Below are 11319 nucleotides of genomic sequence, written 5' to 3' on the forward strand. Positions count from 1 at the left end.
GGTGTGACTTGGGGGATGAGAGGGGGGGTGGAGGACTGGAGAGAGGTGGGGGTGTCCCAGCACAGAGAGACATGGGTGGTGCTTCGGGCATAGTGAGTACTCTCAAAGAAGGCTGGGGGGTAGCTGAGTCCCTGAGGCTTCAATCTGGTGATGAGGGCAGTGAGTTGGGAACCCAGAGAGGGCTACAGATCCCCTGGGGGCTCTGATTTGGGGGTGAGAGGCGGGGTGGCGACCCAGAGGGCTACTGGGGGCATTCCAGGACCCTCAGGCCACACTGTAGGGATGGAAGCAGTCCCCGAAGGGCCATGGCAAAGGGGAAGGGGCACTGATTTCTCACCTGGGGTCGTCAGAGCTGCAGCCACTGTGAAAAGAGAGGGAAGGTGGGTCAGCAGGGAGAGGGGGTTCCCAAAACAGGGTACAGGGAAAGGTGGTGTCCTGAGAAGTAACCTCCATTGGGGAGGGAGCAGATGAGAAAGAGGCCAGATGGGAAGGGGAGCTCCCAGAGGCACATAGAAAGACAGGGAATCAGAAATAGAAGTAAAGACAGACCCAGCAGTGAGATGGGGTGATTAACAAGCAGCGACTCCAGACTCCGTTTCTCTTCCCGGAGAACCAGCCTCTGAAGCCGAAAGGATCTCGAGGAAGGAAGGGGTACTGGGAGGATCTGCTCTTAGCACTCCTCCCTTCAGGTGCCACCCAAGCCACCCTTTTCGTAAATGCTCTGCCTGCCACCCCCCATAACCATTGGCTTCACCTGGGAGCAAAAGCAGGATCAGGATGTCACTTGAAGGGGCCATGGTGGGTAGGGGCTAGAAGGAATCTGGCCAAAGGCTTTGGTCCAGAGAAGTCCTGAGGAACAGTGGGGGAGTAGAGAAGCAGCAATAGCGGATATCACCCTGCTGGTGACAAGGCCACCTGCTTCCTGTGTGCGTGTGTGGGAGGGGGAGAAGTGGTGAGTCTCTGTGACTGCCTTTGGGGGTAGGGTCAGAGACCAGGGAAGCCGCTATGTTTGTTCAGGTGGGAGCACTGGAGAGGACAGATGGACCAGGTTGTGGGCACTGGAGAGATTCTAGAAAGATTCTGGAGGTAGAACCAACGAAATTAGTTGAGCATGTCGGTATGGGTGTGTACGAGACAGAGGGATTCAGGATGGCCAAAGCTTCTGGACTAAGCAGCTGAAAAGTTGGGGCATCCGTTGACAGAGATGGCAAATGAGAGGAAGCAGGTTTAGGGGGAAAGTGTCAAGGTCTGGGGTGACTGAGCTGGAAATGCCTGACAGATCTCCTTGTGGAACTGAATGACCACAGTTGCACCTATGGAATTCAGGGGATAGATCTGGTCTGGAAATGTAAATTTTCAGGTTGATGGCTTATGGATGGCATTTAAACCACGAGACTGAATGAGGTCACCAAGGAAGTGAGTACAGACAGAGGAGTGCCCCCGGCCCCCAAGAATGGGGGAAGAGGCAGAAACAGCCAGGGAAACCGAGAAGCAACAGCATGTGAGTGAGGAGAACCAGGAGAGCAGAAGTCCTGAAAGCCTGGGAGAAATGATTAACACGATCACTGAGAGGGGAACTGAGAATGAGCCTCCCCTGGAATGTCAGTTGGCTTGAGGCCTGGGAATTCCTGGCTGCTTAGTTCACAGCTATACCACAGCGCCCAGCAAAGTCTCTTGCAGTAATACATTATTTTTTTTTAATTTTTTTTTTATGTTTTTTAAAATTTATTTCTAGGAGAGAGAGAGAGAGAGACAGTGTGAGCAGGGGAGGGTCAGAGAGAGAGGGAGTCACAGACTGAAACAGGCTCCAGGCTCTGAGCTGGCAGTCAGCACAGAGCCCCACGCGGGGCCCGAACCCACGAACCGCGAGATCATGACCTAAGCGAAAGTCGGACGCTTAACCGACTAAGCCACCCAGGCGCCCCAGTAATACATTATTTTTAATGATGAATGAATAAATGAGAACTGCCCTCTGAAAAAGAAGGAGATGTGAGGAAAAGGGAGAAATGTGAGTCCACCTATATACCACTCTTGCCAACAAATCTTCCTTCCCTCGGGACCAGCAAGTGCGGAACCCAGTCCCCTCTTCCCCCAGGACTCATAAATAATACTGTCCACTCTCAGTCCAGGGCCCGGAAATCGAGCCTCCATCACCCCCTTGGATCGAGACTCAGAAGTCTAGGCCCTCGGTGCTCTCCTCCTTCAGGAGTCCGCTGTCCCAGGCCACTTCTCCTTCAGACCTAAGATGGGGCCCCCAGCTCCCTCTTTCCTGGGACACTCAGGAGTCTGGCTCTCAGTGTCAGCCCCGCCCATTCAGAGACTGGGCTTGCTAGAGCGAGACACGGGGACTCCCAGGCCTGTGGGCGGGGCCCTGCCCATAACCGGGCGGTGCTACAACCCCAGTTTAAAAACTCGCGGGGCACCGACCCTAGATCGGGGACCCGGCGGCGGCTCCGCGGGAAAGAGCGAGGCTGGCGCAGCGCCGAGGCCGCGGCCCTGGGGGCCCGCAATCCGCGCCACGGAATCCCCGAGGTAATGGGGGCATGGGGAGGTGAGACGCTCGGCCCCTTGAGAGAGCGAGGGGCTGGGAGTCTGGCTTTTGAGGACCCCAGGGACGGAGCTGGAGCATCAAGTCTGGGTGCTGCGAGTGAGGGTACTTGGTGTTTAGAGGGGACAGGAAGCCCGGGCTTCTGGGTGGTGATGGAGGAGCGGCTGGGATTCTGGACTCCGGGGTCCTGGGCGGTAGGGGATTGGAGATTCGAATGGAATCCTGGGTCCCGGGTGTGAAAGGGCTGGGGGTCCCACCCCCTGGATCCTGTGGGAGGACGGGGCTGGCAAGGAGGCCAGAAAGGNCCTACCCCCGCGCCGGGAATTCCCGAGTCTACACCCGCCTCGGGTCCCTGGGCTGCTCGGGAATTCCCCACGTGCGGGGATTCCACGCGCTCCACGCTTGGCCGCGCGCCCCACCTCTCAGCGGGACACCTGCTGCGCGCGGCCAGGCGTGGAAGGGGTGGATGGAAGATTCCCTTGCGTGAGCGCCGTGACGTCAGCGCGTCGCGGCTGGGCTGTTTCCGAGTCTGCCCTCCCCCGCTTAACCCTTCCTCCGCCGGAACCGGGCTCTGAAGTGCGAGGGTTAAGGGCCCGGACTTCCGGGGTGGTGTGGAACAGGCGTCTGCAAACTGAGACTCCCAGGTGCTAGGGAGGAAGAGGCTGAGATCCCGGACTCCTGGGTCCTGGGGAAAGGGGCACTAGGCGCTCGGACTGCCGCAGAATGCGGCCTGGACTGTTAGGTCTCAAGGGGGAATGGGGTCTGGACTTCTGCAACCCCCATGAACTAGGGGGCTATTGACTCGTGGTTCCTTGGAGAGAGGGGCTGGGGACTCGGACGCCTGGTTTCCAGAGGACGGCTTCTAGGGCAGAGATGTTGGGAACCTGGATGTGAGTCTCAGGGAGTGTTCCCCAGCGACCCCCACCCCCAGGCCTAGGGAATGGGAGATCAGGGGGCTGGGATTTTTCACGGAAGTTGGGGGGAGGTGCTGCAGAGGAGCGCCCTCCTCCCCCTTCCTCAGTTTCCACGACGCTGGTGGAAAGTTGGGTCAGAGGGGAAAGTGCGAAGCAAAGGGAAGGAAACGGCGGAGGCGGATGCTGCACCTGAAAAGCTAAGATTGGCTTTGGAGTACTCAGGCAACGTCAGTGTGCCAGTTTTTCCGCGCAGGAGGGCGAGGCAGGGAGCCCAAAACCACTCCCCCGCAAGGTTGGGTGACTTAAAGACCCCTGATTATTTCCCTACCGCCCTCCCCCCCCCAGTGAGCCGGGGTGAACGCAGCCACTGCCCATCGCAAACCGTGAAGAAGCTCCTGGAAGAACAGAGGCGCCGTCAGCAGCAGCCTGATGCTGGTGGGGTACCGGTAAGACCCATGGAGCCCTGTGAACTAGAACTGTTATGAGGCTCTGTCCCATTGGGCAAGGACTTGATGGCTTGAGGGGCCCTCAGAACAGATGGGAGTCGGCGCCTGACTTCGCTGCGCTGTGGGTGGGGGAATGGACGCTGAGGGACCTGTCAGATAAATTCCCTCTTGTTCCTTTCTGTTTCTGCCTTTACAGGGACAGTTTCCACCTCCCCTGGCCCAGTCCCTGGCTCCATCTGTGACTGAGAGTGAGGCAGGTAAGTCTGGAAAATCATCTGCTTCCCTCAGCTCGTAGCCCCAGCTTTCTTCAGGGACTCAGACATTCCAAATCTTCGGACTTTTGGGAATGTCGGAGTCAGACCTTCTCTTGCTGGGACCCAGTAACAGTTTGATCTCCCAGACTCTTTGGAGCCCTGTAATCTATGTACATAGTCCTTCCGTGTTCCAGGGGCCCAGGCTCCAGCCTTTGGTCGCTCCAGGAGTCTAGGCCCTCAGCCCCACAGTGTCCCAGGAGGCCAGGTTTCAGAAGTCCAAGCTTCCAGCCCCTCGGTGTCCTGGAGTCAGGGTCCCAGCCCTTTGGTGTCCCACACGGACTAGCCCCCAGCACCCTGAGAGATCCCAGGCCCTCCCAGGCCCTCCAGCCGCGACGGTGACTTCCCCGACTCTGGTAACCAGGCCTGCCCCTGCTCCTCTCACACACAGGCCACTCTCGCTTCCCAGTACACCAGGAGACTGTGGGTTCTGGACTTGGCGGCCTGGCCCCCACCACGGGCTTTCCAGACTGGGACCCCAACACGCATGCTGCCTACACAGACAGCCCCTACACTTACCCTGCTTCTGCCGCTGAAGGTTTCCCGACTACCGACTTCTACCCACCCTCCGACCCGGGGCGGCAGTGTCCATTTTCTGTGGGGATGGAGGTGAGATACAGAGTGGGAACAGGATGCCGAAAGGCCCCTAAAATTCCCAGTTGTCCTCATGCTGGATTAAGATCAGTTCTTCAGATGGGCAGCACTGAGGCCCAGAGGTCCAAGGTCACTTGGTACAGAAGGGACACCCAGCCACTGTACCTGGCACTCTGTGTGTGTATGTATACTTGTTAGGAAGAGAGAATTCTCAGCTGATTGGCTCTTCCCACCGCGTGCACCCTTCAGGACCCCCTGGATGCCCGGCTTTATGTAGAACCTCCCCTGCCACAGGCAGGATCCTGGAGAGGTTCTGGACTCCCTGCAGGACCCCCACAGATGCCTCCTGTGACCACCGGACCATCTCTGGACACAGCCCGTGCTCACATGCTGGCTCTGGGGCCACAACGGCTGCTGGCCCAGGATGAGGAGGGAGACACGTGAGTATAGGGGATCGCAGTCTGCCTGCTCTTGGTTTAGCTGGGGTGCTGCGCTCACTGGTGCCCCACTACCTGTCCTCAGGCTCCTGCACCTGTTTGCGGCTCGGGGCTTGCGCTGGGCAGCCTATGCTGCAGCTGAGATGCTCCAAGTGTACAGACATCTGGACATTCGTGAGCACAAGGGCAAGGTGAGGGCCAGGGGCCTGGACTCCTGGATTTGAAGGCGGAAGGTCTGGGGGCTGGATTTCAGACTGGGGCCCCAGCCTGACCTTCTTATCCCTTGCAGACCCCTCTCCTGGTGGCTGCCGCCGCCAACCAGCCCCTGATTGTGGAGGATCTACTGAACCTGGGAGCAGAGCCCAATGCCACTGATCATCAGGGACGTTCTGTCTTGCATGTGGCCGCTACCTATGGGCTCCCAGGAGTCCTCTCGGTATGGCCGGCTGACCAGCGGGGTGAATGGGATGGACTGGTTGCTCAAATCGTGGCTTCTGGGGCTAGGAGTGGGGGGAGACCCTAATCCAGCACTCTGCCTTCTCCTCCTCAGGCTGTGATTAACTCGGGGGTTCAGGTTGACCTAGAAGCCAGAGACTTTGAGGGTAAGTTGAGTGGTGAGCAGGGCAGGTGTGGCAGGTGGAGTGGGAGTGGGTGCTCCGGATGCAGAGCCCTCACTGTCTCCATTCCGCAGGCCTCACCCCTCTCCACACGGCCATCCTGGCGCTCAATGTTGCTATGCACCCACCTGACCTATGTTCCCGGGTGCTGAGTACCCAGGCCCGAGACAGACTGGCTTGTGTCCAGATGTTGCTGCACATGGGTGCTGATCACACCAGCCAGGTGAGCTGGGCGATGGGCCGCCCCTGGGAGGGTGGGTCACCTGGATGATGTGGGACGGGTCACCTGGATGTCCATGGGCTTCAGACAAATGCCGGCTTTGTCTCTTCCCAGCTGTGTGGACTTGAGCATATTCATTTTTCTGTGCCCCAAAGAATGACATTACCGATCTTAGCTTATATTTATCAAGCACTTACTATTCATCTAGTACTGCGTTTCATGGATTAACTAATTGAATCCACAAACATCCTTTGGCATGTGTGGTATTTATTACTTTTTCTATTTCACTAATAAGAAAAACTGAGGCACAGGGTTAAAATCTCACAGCTTGTGAGTATCAGAGAGGGGATTAGAACCCAGGTGGTCTGATGCCAGAATCCACCTCTTCATGAATATATTATCTTCTTTCCTCTGATAGTAGCTACTTCACAGGCTGGCTGAGAAAATTAAACACCTGCTTATTATTTAGTTTTGTTTTTTTAGTTAAAGAATTTTGAACCCAGATAAAATACAGAAAATGGTCTCGTGAACTCCCCGTACCCAACATCATTAATCAGCAACTAGTAGTCAATCCTGCCCCATCCATTCCTTCACTTTCCTATATTATTTTATTTAAAAACATTTTTTTAGTGTTTGTTTTTTTATTTTGGGAGAGAGAGAGTAAGAGAGGGACAGAGAGAGATAGAGAGAAAGAGAGAGAGAGAATCTCAAGTAGGCTCCGCAGTGTCAGCACAGAGCCCACCGTGGGGTTCAATCCCATGAATTGTGAGATCATGACTGAGCTGAAATTAAGAGTCAGATGCCTAACCGACTGAGCCACCCAGGTGCTCCTATGTTATTTTAAAGCAAACCTGAGCATTAAAAAAAATTTTTTTAATGTTTTATTTATTTCTGAGAGAGAGAGAGACAGTGTAAGCAGGGGAGGGTCAGAGGGAGAGGGAGACACAGAATCCAAAAGAGGCTCCAGGCTCTGAGCTGGTTGTCAGCACAGAGCCTGATGCGGGGCTCGAACCCATGAACAGTGAGATCATGACCTGAGCCGAAGTCAGACGCTTAATCGACTGAGCCACTCAGGCACCCCAAACCCGAGTGTATTTTTATTCATAAATATTTGTGTCTTTTAAAGTCTTTTAACCTGAATATGATTATTCTACCTTAAAAACTTAATCTCAAAATACCAAATATTCTGGCTGTGTTCAAATTTCTGATTGGCTTTAAAGTGATATTTATTCTTTTCGTTACAAAAACTAGGATCCAAATAAAGCCCACATATTGCCATTGTAAGACTTTTAGGGTCATTCTGAATTTAGAGATTCTCTCTCCATCTCCTTGTTTTCTTTTCCTAATTTATTTGGTGAGCCATATATATTTAATTTTTAAGGTTTATTTATTTTGAGAGAGAGAGTGTGTGTGTGTGCACACGTGCACACATGAGCAGGGGAGGGGCAGAGAGAGAGAGAGAGAAAGAGAGAGAGAGAGAATGAACCCCCAACAGGCTCTTCACTGTCAGCGCAGAGCCTGACATGGGACTTGATCCCATGAACTGTGAGATCATGACCTGAGGAGAGTTAAGAGTTGGACACTTAACCAACTGAGCCACCCAGACATTCTTAAACACATAATATTTAAAAAATTTTTTTTTTAATTTTTTATTTATTTCTAGGAGAGAGAGAGAGAGAGAGACAGCGTGAGCAGGGGAGGGTCAGAGAGAGAGGGAGTGACAGACTCTGAAACAGCCTCCAAGCTCTGAGCTGGCAGTCAGCACAGAGCCCGACGTGGGGCTCGAACCCACGAACCGCGAGATCATGACCTAAGCGAAAGTCGGACGCTCAACCGACTAAGCCACCCAGGCGCCCCTAAACACATAATATTTTTAATGTTCGTTATCATTAAAAAACTCTTTAAGAGCACATAATAAGGTTTCACCCTGGAAAGTGTATTTATTTGCTGAGAACAACTCAGTATAGAAGTGGATATAGGCTTGCTTAGGCCCCTGATTAATGCTGCTGAAGTCCCATCCTTATACATAAAGACTGTCCGTGTGAGATGTGGGTACATTGTACTGTGCCAAGTAGAATGTGGGGTGGCCAAGGCAGCTGCTAGCCCAAAGTCACTTTTGGGCTGGAAAACTGTCATAATAAACGTATAGTTCTGTGATGTGTATGATGTGAAAGGCACCCTCTTAAACATGGTACTCTTGTATAGTACACGACACCTATAACTGTACAAGGCACCCCTGGGTGCTTGCAAAGGAGAGACAAGGTGTCTAAAGGCTCTTGGCTTCCATGGGAGGGACCCCAGGTATGAGGACTCGCCTGACCTCTGCTGTTCCCTTCTCTCCAGGAGATCAAGAGCAACAAGACAGTTCTGCATCTGGCCGTGCAGGCTGCCAATCCCACCCTGGTTCAGCTGCTGCTGGAGCTGCCACGGGGAGACTTGCGGGCCTTTGTCAACATGAAGGTGGGGGCCTAGGCTGGCGTGTGCAGATTGTGTGCAATATGACAGAGAGGGGCGGTGGGATGCTGGGAGTCCTGTGGGCTGTGGCTGGGGAGGGGACAATGTATGGAACACGGGTGGGGACTCTAGAGGATGTGGATGTAATTGGGGGAACGTAGAGGACATAGAGGGGTGTGTGGAATGTGATTGTGGAGAGGATTCTGGGATGTCAGTGGGGCCGTGTGGATGTGAAGCAGGAGTGTGGGACTTGGGTGTAGCGGGATGCAGAATATGAAGGGTACCTGTTGAGGGCCCAGGCCAGCGGAGTCTGGATCCTTATCAGTCCTCCCCTCGCTGTCCCCAGGCCCATGGGAACACAGCCCTCCACATGGCGGCTGCCCTGCCCCCTGGGCCACCCCAGGAGGCCATCGTGCGGCGCCTGCTGGCAGCTGGGGCAGATCCAACACTGCGAAACCTGGAGAATGAGCAGCCTGTCCACCTGCTGCGGCCTGGGCCGGGCCCCGAGGGGGTGAGCACGGAGCCTGCCCTGACTGTAGAGAGGCCTCTGACTTAACAGGGCGAACCCCAGGCCCTACTCATTCTTGACTTTAGAGGGTGACTTTTAATCTCAGAAGGTGACTTTGATCCCTATCCAACCCTGACTTGAAAATGTGGTCCCTGACCCCAGCATTTGATTTCATACCTGGTGTTGGTGACTCCTTCTAACCTCTACTTCAACCTTGACCTCAGAGTATGGCCTCTACTCCTAACCCTAAATCGTGACCTCAAGGTGTGACCTTTGATTCCCAAGTCACCTTGCCCCAACCCCCTACCCCAGCCCTGACCTCAAAGTGAGACTTCTGACCCCTAACTGTGACCTCTGACCCCTTGCCTCTACCCTTTGACTCCCAGTCCTCAATGGTAACCCCAAGGTGGGAACTCCCCACTTTCCTTCCATCCCAGTTCTGGCTCCTGATCCTTTTCTCAGTGTGTGAACCTTCATCCCTAACCCTAAATCTTGACTCTGAACCCCTGACCTGCAAACCGAGCTGATCCTACCCTGCTTCTCCACTTTAACCCCCAACTTCACAGTGTTTGTGTCCCCACCCCTCCTACCAGCCTCCCTAACTTCTCTTCCTCTGCCTTGTCTTGTCTGCAGCTCCGGCAGCTGTTGAAAAGGAGCCGTGTGGCACCCCCAGGCCTGTCCTCTTAGGACTCAAACCCAGAACCCGGACTGATTTTCCAGTCCCCACCGTCCTGTGGGACAGCCAGCGTATGCTAATGTTGCAGATCCATGATAATGTATGTGGAATGTCCTGCCATTGGGGTCTTACATTAAAACCCCAAAATGGCTGCTGGGGGGTAAACAATCCCCAATATTTGGGGGTGGTGTAATACCCCTCTCCCACCTACAAGGAGCCCTCTTGATGATTTCTGTGAAATCGAGGCCCCTTGATTGTTTCTGTGAAACACCCTGGACCCCAAACCCTTTCCCCATTGGGATCTTTTGGGGCCCCCTCCCCTACTCAACCCTTTGCATCTAGAACCCCAGATGTGATTTCCCTACACAGTACTTGGAGTACCCCCCCAATAGCTCCCAGTGCCATCCAGTAGAGCTCCTAAGATGACCCCTCAAGCCTTCTCAGGATCCACACTGTTCAGGTCCTTACCTCTGAGACAGGAAGGACTCTCCTAGATTTGAACCCCCTGTCACATGCTTTCTAATTTAGAATTCAACTGGCCCCCTGTCCCAGATCTCCCCATTTCCATTGAATTCCTCCCCATAAGTGGAACTACTTATTAAACTCGGTTTGGACTCCGTTGTCATTGTCTTCATCTCTGGGGCATTGGTGCAAGGGAGTGGCTGTGGTGCTTGGCTGGGGAGGCGTATTTGGATGAAGCTGTGTGTGGAGTGTGTGGCAGGCACTGTGGGTGCTAAGTCCATACCCTGTCGCCCTCACCATATCAACATCTGGTGGTCTGACTGCCCGTGAGCAGTGTCAGATCACTGGAGCCTGCTCTGCCCTCGTGAGTATGGCAACCTTAATGCTGGTGAGGTTATGCCACTTCCCATCTAACAGCCATCCTTTCAGGAGATGGTATATAAATACTCCAGGTCCTGGGGCACCTGGGTGGCTCAGTCTGTTGTTGAGTGTGCGACTTTTGATTTTGGTACAGGTCACGATGCCAGGGTTGTGGGATGGAGCCCCATGTCAGGCTCCGCCCTGAGTGTGGAGCCTGCTTAAGGTTCTCTCTCTCTGCCTCTCTCTCCCACTTTCTCTCTTTAAAATACATACATACATACATACATACATACATACATACGCCAGATCCCTCACCTGTCTATGAGGATAATGTGGAAGTGTGTGTTCTACACAAGCTCTCAGAGCTCCCCAAAGGAATTAAGCTCCAGTTCCCACACTGGTTCTGGCTTGGTAACATACTCTTTCTTGACTGCTTTCCCTTTTCTGTGTCATATCCCCCCTCCCCTACCGCTAAGTTGTCCTCAAATCCTGTTTCTGGAGAAATCCAAACTAAGATGGAAGACCTCCATAATGCCCCCTTCTCCTAACTGCCCCAATAGCCTCTGCTCTGGACTTCATCCCAGTCTTATCAAACAGCCCCTCCCCCACTGAAAGCCCTCTGACCCATCATAGGCCCCCGCTGCTCAGAGCCTCTCAAGGACAACAAACCAAGCACACTTCAGGGCATCTGCTAGTGTTTCTACCCCAAAACTTGAGGCTTGAAACAACCATCACTGTTCGCTCAGGATTCTGCAATCTGGGCTGGGCTCTA

The 11319-nt window shown here is 54.0% G+C and overlaps 2 protein-coding genes across 3 annotated transcripts in view; one reads left to right on the top strand and one right to left on the bottom strand.

Annotated features, from left to right (window-relative positions):
- HCST (hematopoietic cell signal transducer) overlaps positions 1-895 on the bottom strand; it is a 1646-nt gene extending 751 nt beyond the window's left edge. The window contains exons 1-2 of the mRNA XM_077773849.1: positions 755-895; positions 338-361 (exon numbers count right to left, since the gene is read on the bottom strand). Of these exons, the coding sequence (XP_077629975.1) occupies positions 338-361; positions 755-797 (67 nt within the window). The 5' untranslated portion in view covers positions 798-895. The remainder of the gene's footprint in view (positions 1-337; positions 362-754) is intronic.
- A 3208-nt stretch (positions 896-4103) lies between these two features.
- On the top strand, positions 4104-10346 carry NFKBID (NFKB inhibitor delta). 2 transcript variants are annotated; one of them, XM_077773791.1, is made up of 9 exons: positions 4104-4165; positions 5063-5253; positions 5336-5441; positions 5540-5686; positions 5801-5852; positions 5942-6090; positions 8431-8547; positions 8888-9052; positions 9683-10346. In XM_077773791.1, the coding sequence occupies exons 2-9, from the start codon at positions 5153-5155 to the stop codon at positions 9734-9736; spliced, it is 891 nt and encodes a 296-aa protein (XP_077629917.1). In that variant the 5' UTR covers positions 4104-4165; positions 5063-5152; the 3' UTR covers positions 9737-10346. The 2 variants fall into 2 exon arrangements, with proteins under 2 accessions (XP_077629917.1, XP_077629916.1); XM_077773790.1 differs by lacking the exon at positions 4104-4165 and adding an exon at positions 4752-4828.
- Positions 10347-11319: the final 973 nt, after the last annotated feature.

This window comes from Crocuta crocuta, unplaced genomic scaffold (assembly GCF_008692635.1).
Source record: "Crocuta crocuta isolate KB4526 unplaced genomic scaffold, BGI_CrCroc_1.0 scaffold267, whole genome shotgun sequence".
NCBI lineage: Eukaryota > Metazoa > Chordata > Mammalia > Carnivora > Hyaenidae > Crocuta > Crocuta crocuta.

What these genes read in the sequence shown, in the direction of transcription:
- NFKBID (XM_077773790.1), top strand. An exon ending in GGCTCCCAGGAGTCCTCTCG is followed by an intron (nt 5,687 to 5,800) that starts GTATGGCCGGCT and finishes TCTCCTCCTCAG; the next exon opens with GCTGTGATTAACTCGGGGGT. An exon ending in CTGGGCCGGGCCCCGAGGGG is followed by an intron (nt 9,053 to 9,682) that starts GTGAGCACGGAG and finishes TCTTGTCTGCAG; the next exon opens with CTCCGGCAGCTGTTGAAAAG.